General features: G+C 34.0%; 1 protein-coding gene across 1 annotated transcript; it reads left to right on the top strand.

Annotated features, from left to right (window-relative positions):
- Window positions 1-4,984: 4,984 nt before the first annotated feature.
- On the top strand, window positions 4,985-7,508 carry LOC120085183 (oxygen-evolving enhancer protein 2, chloroplastic). Its single transcript, XM_039041072.1, has 4 exons — window positions 4,985-5,336; window positions 5,804-6,036; window positions 6,730-6,780; window positions 7,048-7,508. Exons 1-4 carry the CDS (start codon window positions 5,084-5,086, stop codon window positions 7,306-7,308), a joined length of 798 nt encoding a protein of 265 aa, XP_038897000.1. The 5' UTR covers window positions 4,985-5,083; the 3' UTR covers window positions 7,309-7,508.
- Window positions 7,509-13,353: the final 5,845 nt, after the last annotated feature.

The raw sequence follows: 13,353 nt of genomic DNA on the forward strand, positions 1-13,353 counted from the left end.
GGTACGACCTGCATAAATTATGAAGTTTGAAGGGGGAGAAAGTCGAATGTCCAATATCTTCATATCTTTGGGAGTCTACATTATATTTTAACAGGTCAAAAACCCATACGAATATAGGATTTAAATCGTGATGAAGGTATTTTCTTATGATACTCTATAAACAGCATGACTTATAGAGTGTTTAATAAACAAACTCAAAATATAATGGAGTCAATCAAAGTTGTAATTAATGGTTCAACAAATCCATTAATCTCTACTACTGAGGAAGAATAAGATTTCAGTGTGCTTCCACTTGTCAATACAGATATTCTTAACATCTCCTCTGACATGTCATCTGACATGAATTCTAAAACATCAGTGGAGGATAACCAATCGGCTCCTAAATAGGTTGAAATAATTAACAAGCACCCATCCAACAGAGTTCATAAAAATCATCCACATAGTAATATCATTTAATCTTGATGTAAGAGTGACTACCGGAAAGAAGGATAGGTTGACTATCTCTAGATGAATAACAATAGATGTTTTATATCTCCAATTGAAATGAAAAATGTTAATGAGGTTCTAAGGACTACTTTGGACTTGTAAAAAATTGAATTTTAGCAATTAGTGAAAATTTCCGTTTGGGTTGTTTGCTGCTCAAAGCCCATAACCGAAGTTGTTGGTGTGTATGCCTTAATTGAGAAAATCAACATTCCTTGTACAGGTTGTGCCAATTTCTCTGTTATGGTCCCTAAAAATATCATTGCATCTATCTTTGGCTCTGATGGAGATATTTATGAAGTTAGTTCTGTTAAGTTTGATGTTATATGGAAGAATCTTGACGGTAATGTTGTGCTTGAAATATCTGTTATTTGTCTAGAAAGTCCTATGTTGAAAATATTGTTTTGTCTGATTTCAACCATTCCTAAAGTCTCGGTTTTTCTATTCTATTGAAGTTGTCTTTGACTGTTTTGTAAGTAAAAAAAAGGGAGAGAATGAGTTTGGTTCAACACGCCAGTCCTACAACTTTTTATCTTATGTTGACATGCTTTGTTGTTTGGTTTGTTATGCCTTAAAAAATATCAACCAAAGAGAGAGCTTGTTGGAGATTTGATTGGTTAGATTTATATTTTTCTAAGGCATTGATTTATGTAGTTATCTCAAATAGAATTTCAACATCTGTTTGTGACATCGGAGTATTTTCCTACAGAATATTTTTCTTATATGGAAATATCAGGTCGTATTAATACATCCGATATTTTCTTTTATTTAGGTATGACTTTTCTTTTATAAATGAGGACTTGTTTCCTTTCTTGGATTTTCTTATTAAAGGAGAATTATGCTGATCATTTAGGGTTGCCGCTTTTGTTTATCGAATAAGTCGTTTTTGTCTTACGGTTGAAATACTCGTCTTGGTGTTCTTGCTCTTTGTTCACTACATTCCACTATGTAAGTTCTTAATCCATTTATGTGCAATATTGTTGTGTGAATCGTTCAAGAACGTAAAAATTATTCTGTCATGGGGGGAGTCTAAGGTACAATTGAAGAGAATGGATTCTCAATCTTAGGGAGAGTCTAAGATTCAGTTTCGGAGAAGGAGTTCTCCATCTTAGGGGGATTCTAAGATTCATCAGAGAAGGAAGTTCACTGACTTGAGGGGAAGATAACAACGTTGAGAGGAGTCTCATACATTGTCGGAAGCTGAAATGTTTGACACTAATATTACCAAACTTAAGAGAAGCCTAAGTACATTTGAAGGGAGTCTCACATCTAGAGGGAACCTAGGTGATCAATGAGTTGAGCTCTACATGAGTTGTTATTGTAATCGTGTATTGCAGATAAGTACTACGTTATAAACTGCTTAACTTTTTAATATTAGTGAATTATCTTTCCCGGGCACATTGCCCCCAAACGTAGGTGGATTTCACTAGACTGGGTTATCAACTTCTGTGTCTCTTTAACTGCTTACTTGTTGTTGATATTTTGTTGTTACATTTGTTTTCAACGCTTTCCTTTTAACATATGCGTCAACAACGTTTTTTCAAGAAAAAGAAAGCAAAAAGAGAGAGAGAGAACGTGGAGGAAGAGATAAAAATAAAATAGGAGTAAGTTGGTAAAATTGCTCGAAGATGATGTAAGCAATGGATAAAAAAAATCTTTAGTTTTAACTAAGTGAGGCATTTTTCATTTTGGGCCTCCCAAATTGGCCATCCATGTCATTTTCTCGTTAATAAAAAGTTAATGTTCTAAAGGGGATCTACATGGGGGGTTAGATGAGGCACCTACCCCCTCAAATAGTTAAGTTTTTACACAATTTTAAATTTCATCTATGGTTCATTGGTCACATAGTCGTTAGTTGAATTTGTGCACCCTCGGCACGTTCACATTCATAATAATTCCTTTACAAATGTCTAATATCACAAACTTTAAATTTTGTATGAAATAGATTTGTGACACTAAAAAATTTAAAACTATATTAGATATATGCTCAATTGAACTTTAAAATTCTAATTTTGCAACTACTAAGATAGGATTTATTTTTTCTTTTTTTTTTAAAAAAAAAATATACAAATGGCCTAAATTGAGAGGAGAAAATGAAAATTGCCCCACTTTTTGAAAATGAGAGTTTAACATTTTGTTAATGGCAACACCGGGTGAAATAACCAAAATAAAACCTTCGCGTGCATGTGGAATGACCAATCTCGCTCTCCTCTGTCTCGTTTTCATCTCTCTTCGCTTTCTCACAAATCGCTCTCCCCTCTCCCGTTTTCTCAGAATTGCTCCCTTTCTCACTTTCCTCTCACGATCTCGCTTTTTGGCGTCTCGTTCTACTATTTCGTTGGATTTTAGCACGATCTTACTTGTCGAATAAGAAGAATGAAGAATGAGATATATGAGAATGATGGGCACTCGTCGGAAGAAGAAGAGGAAGAGGAAGAAGGAGAAGAAGAATATAATGATGAGGAGGAGGAGGAGGATGACGATGACGACGATGGAGGAAGAGAGAAAAATAAAATAGGATTAATTTTATAAAATTGCTTGAAGATGGTGTAAGTAAGAGGTAAAAAGTCTTGGGTTTTAAAAAGGAAATCAGTTGTGGGTGGTAAATCCAAAATTTATAATTAGGGACATGCTTTCAACATATAGAAAATTATAGATATGGTAAAAGTCTCACATTTAAATTTTCATTTATTTTGTATTCTAATTTTTCCTTTTTAACAACTCACATTTTTTGTTTATCAGTCAACTAATATATCACATTTAAAGTACATCAATGTGTATTTTTTTCATTGATTTGTATATTTTTTTGTATTTTTTGTTTGTAGTAATATGAGTTACTACTCACTTTAATTTTTATATTTGCTACATATTTGTATCCCTTTTGTAGTTTTTTTTCCCTTTTTAAATGACATTGTTTCTTTCATTTTTAAGTACAAATGTACAATAGGCTGGGAGATTTAACTCACTAACACTCAGTTTAGTATACTCATTGATAATTTGGTCATGTTTGGAATAACTAGAGAAAAAGTATTTAAAAAATGATTTTTTTAAGATTCTTAAATAAATGATTATTTTCAACTGTGTATTAATAGTATATCAAGTGTCTATTAATAATATATCAAGTATCTATTAATAATATATCAATAATTTATCAAGTGTATCGGACATAGACGAGTAGTATATCAAGTGTATTAAGGACATAGAGTGCATATCAATAGTGTATCACGTGGATGAAGCTTGCTTTTTGTTATTTTTGCGAAAGTAATAAGTTTGGGTATGGGGTCTAATTTTTAAACTTATTTTACTAAATCTACAAGAATCCCTGGGACATTTTTCATTTTGGACCTTCAAATCCTGGACCTCCAAAATGTGTCAATCATGCCATTTTCCAAAAAAAAAAAAAGTCCAATAAGACCTATTATATATGCAATGTTTAAATTTTATTATATTATAGCATTTAGCTTTAAACATTTTTGGAATATATAACATAATTATTAGATTAAAAAGTAAAACATTAAAAATCCATTAGACACAAAATCGGAAATTTAAGAATCTATTAAATAGATCATATATAGACATAAATTTGGGCTAAACTTCTAATATTGTGTAAAATTGTACTCTCCTAACATGAAGTTCTAGATCTGCCATTATATGTAACATTAAATAAAAGTTGTTTAGAAGTTCATTAGAGTCTAAATCAATTCACATTTGTATTTTTTTTTTTTCATCTGAGGTCCCTGTCTGAAAATTTTCACATTAGTTCTTTATATTTGACTATTTTTCAATTTCTACATTTTTTTTTTAGTTAGGTGAGTGTTAACATTAGATGATAATGATACAAAATAGTTAATAAACTTACATAAATTTAAAGTAGGTAAAATCACATGAATTTAAAGTATAAACTTTAAACTTCCATTTTAAAAAAAAAAAAAAAAAAAAAAAAAAAAAAAACCTTGAAGAGGAGGAATTCAATTCCTCAATTTTTATCATTCAACTAAATTACCACCAACTAACTTGTCATCATATAAACTAAAGCAAATTTAGACTAATTCACTACGTAACATGTATAAATCCAAGAGGTTAAGTCTATGAATTAGATTAATTCTAATTATATCATTACTTCAACATTTTTTTAAATAATTTGAAAGTACGTCTTCATATTCTAGTGTCATGTTGAATTACCAGCCAACCTAAAATTTCAAGGTGATGAGTTAAAAATAAATTTAATTACATTGATGCTTAACAAAAATGGTAGTTATTTTTCAAAAAGGCTGACCAATAAGACCATGACACGTGCACAAAATGTTGACAGGGCAAGCCATACTTGAGGACAAAAATGAGTTAGTGAGTGGGAAGAGAGGCAGAGTTCTCAAATATTGCTGACTGTGCAGCAAATGTACAAATGGCACCAATCAGAACCTATAAAACCTTATCCGAAAATCAATAATCTTATCCCTTCTTCTTCTTCTTCCCCAATCCAAACTCCAACCATTTTCCTCCACACACATACACAAATCCCTCGAAACATTATTCTATACCCACTTCCCACTTTCCATTTCATTTTACAATTCACCATTCTCATTCACTCCAAGCTCCAACAATGGCTTCCACCTCTTGTTTCCTTCACCACCACGCCCTCACCGCCGCCGCTGCCGGAAGATCATCGTCTTCCCCACGCCAGGTGGCCCCACCCAAGTCTGCACAGCTGCTCGTCTGCCGTGCCCAGAAGCAGCAGGCAGCTCAGGAGGAGGACGGCGCCGTTGTCTCTCGCCGATTGGCTCTCACCGTCCTCATCGGAGCCGCCGCTCTTGGCTCCAAGGTTTCTCCGGCTGATGCTGCCTATGGAGAAGCTGGTAATCGAATTCACCCTCAAACATCTTCTGCAATTCACTTGAAACCCTAAGCAATGTGTTGATTTTGTTTGTTTTGTTTTAGCTGAATTTTGGATGGTTCTTGAAAATTTTAGTATTAAGTAATTGCAATTCTAATCGTGAGATCCCTCTTGAGGAAGTAATTTAATAAACTGTTCTTGATTTCTTTTGATTTGTATGTTGAAACCCACGCGGAACTCACAAATGTATACTCTAAACAATCATTTTGTTGAATTATATGAAATTCCAATAATATGTATTGAATTAGTGTTGGTGAAGTTCTACTTGAACTCTCCTCATTTCTTATTCTCATCAGTAGCAAGAGAAATTCTGTTTTGTAATCTTTTGATTGATTACTCTATCTAGGCTGTTTTTGGGAATGGGATTTGATTCTTAGCATAGTCTGTTTGTAATGGAAGACTGGTTTTTCATTGATATTTAAATTGCAGCTAATGTGTTTGGAAAGCCAAAGACCAACACAGACTACTTGCCATACAATGGAGATGGATTCAAGCTTTCAATTCCTTCCAAGTGGAATCCAAGCAAAGAAAGGGAATTCCCAGGCCAAGTTCTTAGATATGAAGACAACTTTGATTCCAATAGCAATCTTAGTGTAATTATCAACCCAACTGACAAGAAATCCATCAAAGACTTTGGCTCCCCGGAAGAATTCCTTTCCAATGTAACACTCTCCCTCACATTTCAACTCTCAACTCTATTTTCACCTGTTATATAGTCCTTACAATACCTTTGCCTGACAATCGGGAGATTGATTTTGAAATATTTAAAAACTTAAAATAATTTATTTCAGGTTTAAAATCACGTATCATATTTTTAATAATTCAAAATCAATTTTGGTAGTATGAAAATTGCGTATAAATGTGTAAAGCCGAACATTAAATTTATTTTGAATAATTAAAAAAAATATTTACAGTAATTTTGTACATGATAAAAGTGATTTTAGTACTTTAAAAATCATTTTCAAATATGCTCTTACTTAAGTATATTCGGGTTAGTTGAGGATGTGGATTTTGTAGGACTAAAAATTTGAAGTATAGTGGAGTGGGTTGTAAAAGTTAATTTCACTGTCTACTTGGAATCATTAATTGCAGGCTTATGCTTCTTGAAGTGAGAATTCCTTTAGTTACTGTTATTCTTAATAGGCAAGAATCAAACACACGAACTTTTAAGAATAGTTACATAAGCAAACGAACTCTTTTTCTTAGGAGAAGAAAAAAACAACTCCCAACAGCCACTAAAATTCTTGATGTTTGGAAACCTTGTTGGCTGTTAGACTATGTGAATGTTAACTTCATGTCAGATTTGGTCTGAAACTAGACAAGAAGATTTAATTGACATGCTTCACATTGGCCAGGTTGACTATTTGCTGGGAAAACAAGCCTACTTTGGAAAGACTGCTTCTGAGGTAATTTTACAAAAAGCACATTATAGAGTTAACAAATGATGCATTGTCATTGCAGCTGATACAAACTTAAACAGAAACCTGCTTAACAATGGTCTATTTTGTAAACTAAAAACGAAATCATAATTAAACGTGATCTAAATTTTCCAATTAGGCTTGAACTACTCATTCCTTTGTTTTTGGTCCAAATAACAACTCTAAATGTTGCATTTCGATTAACCTGAATCAAAACACTCCGATTTCACTCAATCACGTCTTAAAATTGATCAGGGTGGATTCGACCCGGACGCAGTAGCAACGGCGAATGTATTGGAGAGTTCGGTGTTGGAAGTGGGAGGAAAGCCATACTACTTCTTGTCTGTGTTGACAAGAACAGCAGATGGAGATGAGGGTGGGAAGCACCAGCTGATCACAGCAACTGTGAGTGATGGAAAGCTTTACATTTGCAAGGCACAAGCAGGAGACAAGAGGTGGTTTAAAGGAGCAAGGAAGTTTGTGGAGGGTGCAGCTAGTTCTTTCAGTGTTGCTTAAAAAGAGAGAGAGCACTGTTGTTTGATTAGTAATGTGTGAGAAAGAGAGAGGTGTTTGTTGTATATTTTGGAGAACATTACCTTAACCAATGAAAGGGATTGTCAATGTTTGTGTTGAGATGTTAATGGCCTTTATTTTTTGGTTCTCCATAAAATTGTTTGAGGATTGGGTTATTGAATCTTTAAGGAGATATTTCTACTTCTCTCCGTCTCTCTCCCATCATTTATACAAATGGTCACATGTGTTTGAAACTTGTTAAAATTATTGTGAAATTGAGGAGCACGATAGGAATACGGATATAGAAAAAAATATTATATAATATAATAATGCAATTAAAATAGGGAACCCACGAATAAAATAACTAAAATTATAAAATTAGATATGAAAATTAGTGGAATTCTCACCAACGTGCATCATTTTAAGATCCACCAAATGACACTATTTATAGGCAAAGTGACAAATAGGATGTGGACTTATATGGACACCAAGCATGAATTATAATATTCCCCCTTATATATCCATATATATATATATATATATATATATGAAATATGTCTCGTTAAAACCTTACTATGAAAGACCCAATGAGAAAAATTCTAGTAAACGAAAAAAAGTACATATTTGATATAATACATACTCCTAAAAGAATACAATATATTTACTATCCCTCACAAAAACATCACTTGAGATCTCTGAGTCGTCGCGTTCCAATGTTGTGCACCAATTTTTCAAAAGTTGCGGTTAGTAATGCTTTTGTAAATAAGTCTGTCAGATTATCTTTCGAACAAAATTGTTGTATAGTGATGTCGTCATTTTCTTCAAGATCATGAGTGTAGAATGTTGGGGTTGATGCCCTAAAGTCTCGTGTCTTGTAGTTTGTAAACAATTTGTACGAACGCTTGTGTTGTATAATATATGATATTTACTTCACATCTTGATTTTGTTCAGTTATTTGTTTTATTTGTTTTACCACAAACCAATAAACATAAAATTTCTGGTTATCAATATGTAACTTAAGCATGTATGTGGTGACATACAAGTGGATCATGTCTTAAATGATAATCAAAATGGTCTGTAGTATATGGATATAGGAGGGAAACCTTATCCTGGTAACGCTACGGATACGGCCCGCTTCATCATTGATTAAAGAGAAATCCAATAGATCTATTCAATAACACCTTTATTGAATTATTAGAATAAACTCCATTGCTTACATACCACGAGTTTTAGGACATAAAACCCAACAAACTCCCACTTGGACTAAAACTCCAGTGGTAACTTATACATCCGATATACAAGACCGAGTTTTTGAGTTTTATAGAGAAATACAATAAACTAGGGCATCCCATACCCATCTTTTTCCATTCGGTATCTCTATACCCGATATTTCTCCCACTTGCCCTAGGTTATTTGGTATTTCTAGTCCTACTAGGTAATTCTCAAACACTTTAGTTGATAGAATTATTGTAAACATTTTAGTATACAATAGGCTTTTGATAAAACTATAAGGGGATTACATCTTAATCTCAGTAAAGGCCAGGAAGTACACTTTCCTCCCAAGGTACTTTCAACTCTTTGAGCAAGATGCATTGGATCTGTCTCAACAACTCTTTGTTAACAGTCAGATCTAGAAATCTTTAAACTTTCTATACTTTGATCTAGCCATTTAGATATCTAAATATTTACAAATGGCTTTTAATAATTTGATTCTCAACAGAGGTTGCCAAAACAAACATAATTTTTGAAAATGAACGTTTCATTTGTCACAAAAATATATATAATTTGTTCTATATAAGTTTTAACAATTTTAAACAAGTAGCAACTTCTCCCACTGGATGAACTAAGCAAATGGTCCCAGGGTCAAGTTAGCCTGGTTACCTTTCTCTGCTCTCTTTACGATAAGATACCGAGGGCAGTGTCTCCTCTAGTGCCATTCTTCGTTGCAGTGGAAACATTTCCCTTTGCAGTGTTATCTTTGCGTTTCTATCTAGTGGCTTATTTTTCCCTTTCCCTTTGCCCTTCTTCACAAGAATACTCTTACTTTTCGAAGAGGAAGCAACTTCAGGTTTGGAGGACATTCCTCACTTTTTGGCAGTAGTAACATTTCCTTTTGACACTAGACCCTTTGTTCTCAACATTGTCTAGTAAGCCTGTAGCTCATTCAGTAATGTAGTCAAATTTTATTCATAAATGCATTCAGAATTGTAGAAAACTTTTCAGAAGAGATTCTAGAATAAAACCAACTTGACTTCTCTCGTTCATGACAATACTGTTTACTTCTGCCATATGAAAGTGGACCAACATGTCTAAGACATGTTCAAAAACATTGGTCGATGCGACTGTTGTAAACGTACTTAATGGCATCTCATTGGCAGTAGTCATATCCTCATGCTTCTTTTGTGAACACATCAGATAAGCTGGTAAGGATATAAGCACAGGCTATATCATTAGCCTTGACCCATCTGTCATATACATCCAGAACATTTTGGTTTAGAGCTAGGAATGGGAGTACAGTCCTCAGTTAAGACAAACCACAAATGGTCCATCACAAGTATCGTGTTCAAATTTTGATTTTCAATTCACATAATTATCCCCAATAAATTTATCTGACGCCAACACTTGTATTATTGAACTTGTCATTATGAAATTAAATATCCAATCAAGTTTTAGCAATTTTAATAATTTACCCAAGATTATTCTTTTGCAACGATACTACATCAAGACATTCTTGACTAAATACTACCTCCAGAATAACTCATATTCCGATAGTCATTTAGGTACCACTTTTGGTTAGACATTATTAACACTTAATAATTCTGTAAATGTAGACCCGCCATTTTCGGACGTCTTAGGCCACTAATGACCAAAGAAATCCTATCCATTTCTGGAACTTGAGTTGTTTCGAATCCTATGTTACAACCTTCCAAGGGGATAGCCTTCGTTAAACGACTAGCAAAGGGCCACTTAAAGCTAACCAGCAGGTGCAACATAGGAATCTCACGGTCTAAACTATAGAGGAGATCGCAAAATATGTTGACACATTTCCTTCATCCACTTACTATGAACTACTTCCTCCGTTCACCTTGGTATTGACTCATACAAAACACTTTCTGAAGGGAGGTCGCTTTAAGGGTGACAAAAGCGTCATATGAATCTCACGGTGTAAACTATATGGAGACGTGGTAGTTGAAATCATACCCTTGATCTCTGATCGAACAACTTCCCCTTATTCACCCAAATCTAAATTTAAGCTAAAAAATACTTTCCGAAGGGAGGTCACTTCTAGGATGACACGAAGTACCGCTTAAATCCAGACGTGAACTTTTAGGGATGCGAGAGCTAAGAATAATATACCGAGTAGGTTATTAATCTCCTGCTGAAGTTTTCTAATAACTCTATCATATAGAAGTTATTCACTACCACTAAAGTGTTCTAATGTTTGGGTAACTACATACTTAGGTTCTTTTCCGGCTAATTAAAAATAGCCCTAAGTCTATATGGTCTATCCATGTATAACTCTTATAAATGGACTTAAACCTACGATGTCTAGGTGATAAATGCTTTTATTACCTCACATCACTCATGGATACTCATAAAACTGGTTACCAACACTCAATTATTCGGCCATAATCCCTAGGTAGGAGGTGTTCCGTAGACCATCAACTTAAATACCCCCAATTTTCGACAGGATTATATACCGGTTGAGTTTGTAACCCTAGTTTTTTAACTAATTAAAACGAGTGGTTAACCTACGTGAGGATGCAGCTGTTCTTCGTTATGGATTTTAAATATCTAACCTAATTTTATAACAGCTTATAAAACTTTAGATAAGCTAAACATCCACGACATACATGCATTCAATATCTAATATAACACTTATATAAAAACAAGAAATCCTAACATGCATACTATATATTATAACAAATTATAACATACTTTCAATGCATGTTGCATGCTTCCTTTGGTGAGATTTTAAATCTAAATGGCATACTATATGCACGTACAATATTTATTTAATTATAACATACATCCAATGCATAAATAATTAAATACATACTAATTGTTAGTTTTGGCAAAAAAATAAGCAAACAAAAGGCTAACTATTACAAAAACAGCTTCAATATCGCTCAAATCGCTCCAAAACCACTTGAATCAGACCCGAACTGTCTGAACCAGACCAGCAGAGGCTGAACCGGACCAACCACAAACCATTTGAACCTGAATTGGACCAGATCTTAAAAGAACCGGCCGAACCGGCTTCTCTTGCTCTCGCCCAAAATCTCGCTAAGTTAGATCGTTTAGCATTGATGACCATCATCATGTGTTTGGCTTGATCGTTTAGTGTTTATTTGATCGTATAACAACCAACGCCTATCGTTTAACAAAGCTACACGATCGTGTAGTGTTCGCTTTCTATCATATAGTGCCATCGTCTAGCTACACGATTGTGTAGTGTTCGCTTTCTATCATATAGTGCCATTGTCTAGCGCTGGAGGACGCTACACGATTGCTTATTGTTAAACACCATCGCATAGCTCTCGTTTAACACGCGCCCGAGGTAAGCGATCCCCTAGTGCGATGCTACGAAGCTACACGATCGTTTAGTTTTTCCTTCATATCATCTAACGCATGAAGCTAAACGATCATTTAATAATATTAAGTCTAGATATCCTAAAAGTCAAAAGAAACACTTGCCTTGAATGCTTTTTATAAGTGAAAGTTGTCCCCATAAACCAACACGGGTCCTTTCAGCATGCTTTTCCTCACTCACATGCATCATAGGAAAACTCCCAGGAGGTCACCCAACATAAGATTGCTCCAAGTTAAGCACATTTAACTTTTGAGTTATTATGATTGAGCCACCGAAAAGAAAGGTGCACTTTATTGGTATAGGTAGTAACTTTCAATTCTTTTTAAGCCTTTCTTAACCATACTTTCATGTTCTCAATATCCCTCTCATTCGGATGTGATCTTGGTTCATTCATGTACCCCTCATGAACTCGGGTCATTACAAAAGTAGTCTGCCACATCCAAATTTTTCATGTGGGATGGGTTAAATATGTCATTATCTTGGTATGCAAAATATGCTTCCACATTTTATCTTTTTCCTTCAGGGAGGATTGAAAGAAGTCAACTAAGTGTTTTGACGCACGACAAGTATGTGACTAATGCCCAATTATTCGCATAAGAAATATTTATTTTCAGCACTCTTTGAACTATTATCTTGTGGAGTTTTTCCTTTGTGATCATCATTTTGTGTGGTTCTTTTGAAATTTAAATGATTAAAATGACCACCACGAAAATAATTATTATTTATTCATCTACAACAGTCATGACGTCGACCACGACCTCGACCATGATTATTAACATTCACAACATTCACTTCAGAGAATGGTGTTGTTCCAGTTGGTCGAGATTCGTGGTTTTTCATCAATAACTTATTATTTTGTCGACCACGAGAAGACATGAAATTAGTTCGGAATATTGTTTAAAACCTTTCTCTCGATATTGCTACTGCAAGAGCATATTCGAGACATAAAATGTAGAAAATGTCTTCTCTAACATATCAACATCAATAGTTTTTTCTCCGTATAACAACAATTTTGAACCGATTTTAAATAATGCGGAATTGTAATCACTTACTGATTTTAAATTTTGTAGCCTCAAATGCATCCACTCATAATGGGTTTTAGGAAGAATAACTGTCTTTTGATGATCATACATTTCTTTCAAATTTTCTCACAAGATATGGGGATATTTTATGGTAAGATATTTCATTTTTAATCCATTGTGGAGATGATGATGAAGGAAAATCATAGCTTTTGCTTTGTTTTGACTGGATGTCATATTTCCTCCTTGAATGGTTTCTCCCAAGTTCATAGCATCTAGGTGAATTTCGGCATCGAGCACCCATGACAAGTAATTATTGCCATTAATGTCAAGGGCTGCGAATTCTAATTTTGTAAGATTAGTCATGGCAATACTATCACAAAATATTGTATTTATGAATTAATATGTACTAAATATGAAAAATAACATTTAATT

This window comes from Benincasa hispida, chromosome 1 (genome assembly GCF_009727055.1).
Source record: "Benincasa hispida cultivar B227 chromosome 1, ASM972705v1, whole genome shotgun sequence".
Classification (NCBI taxonomy): Eukaryota; Viridiplantae; Streptophyta; class Magnoliopsida; order Cucurbitales; family Cucurbitaceae; genus Benincasa; species Benincasa hispida.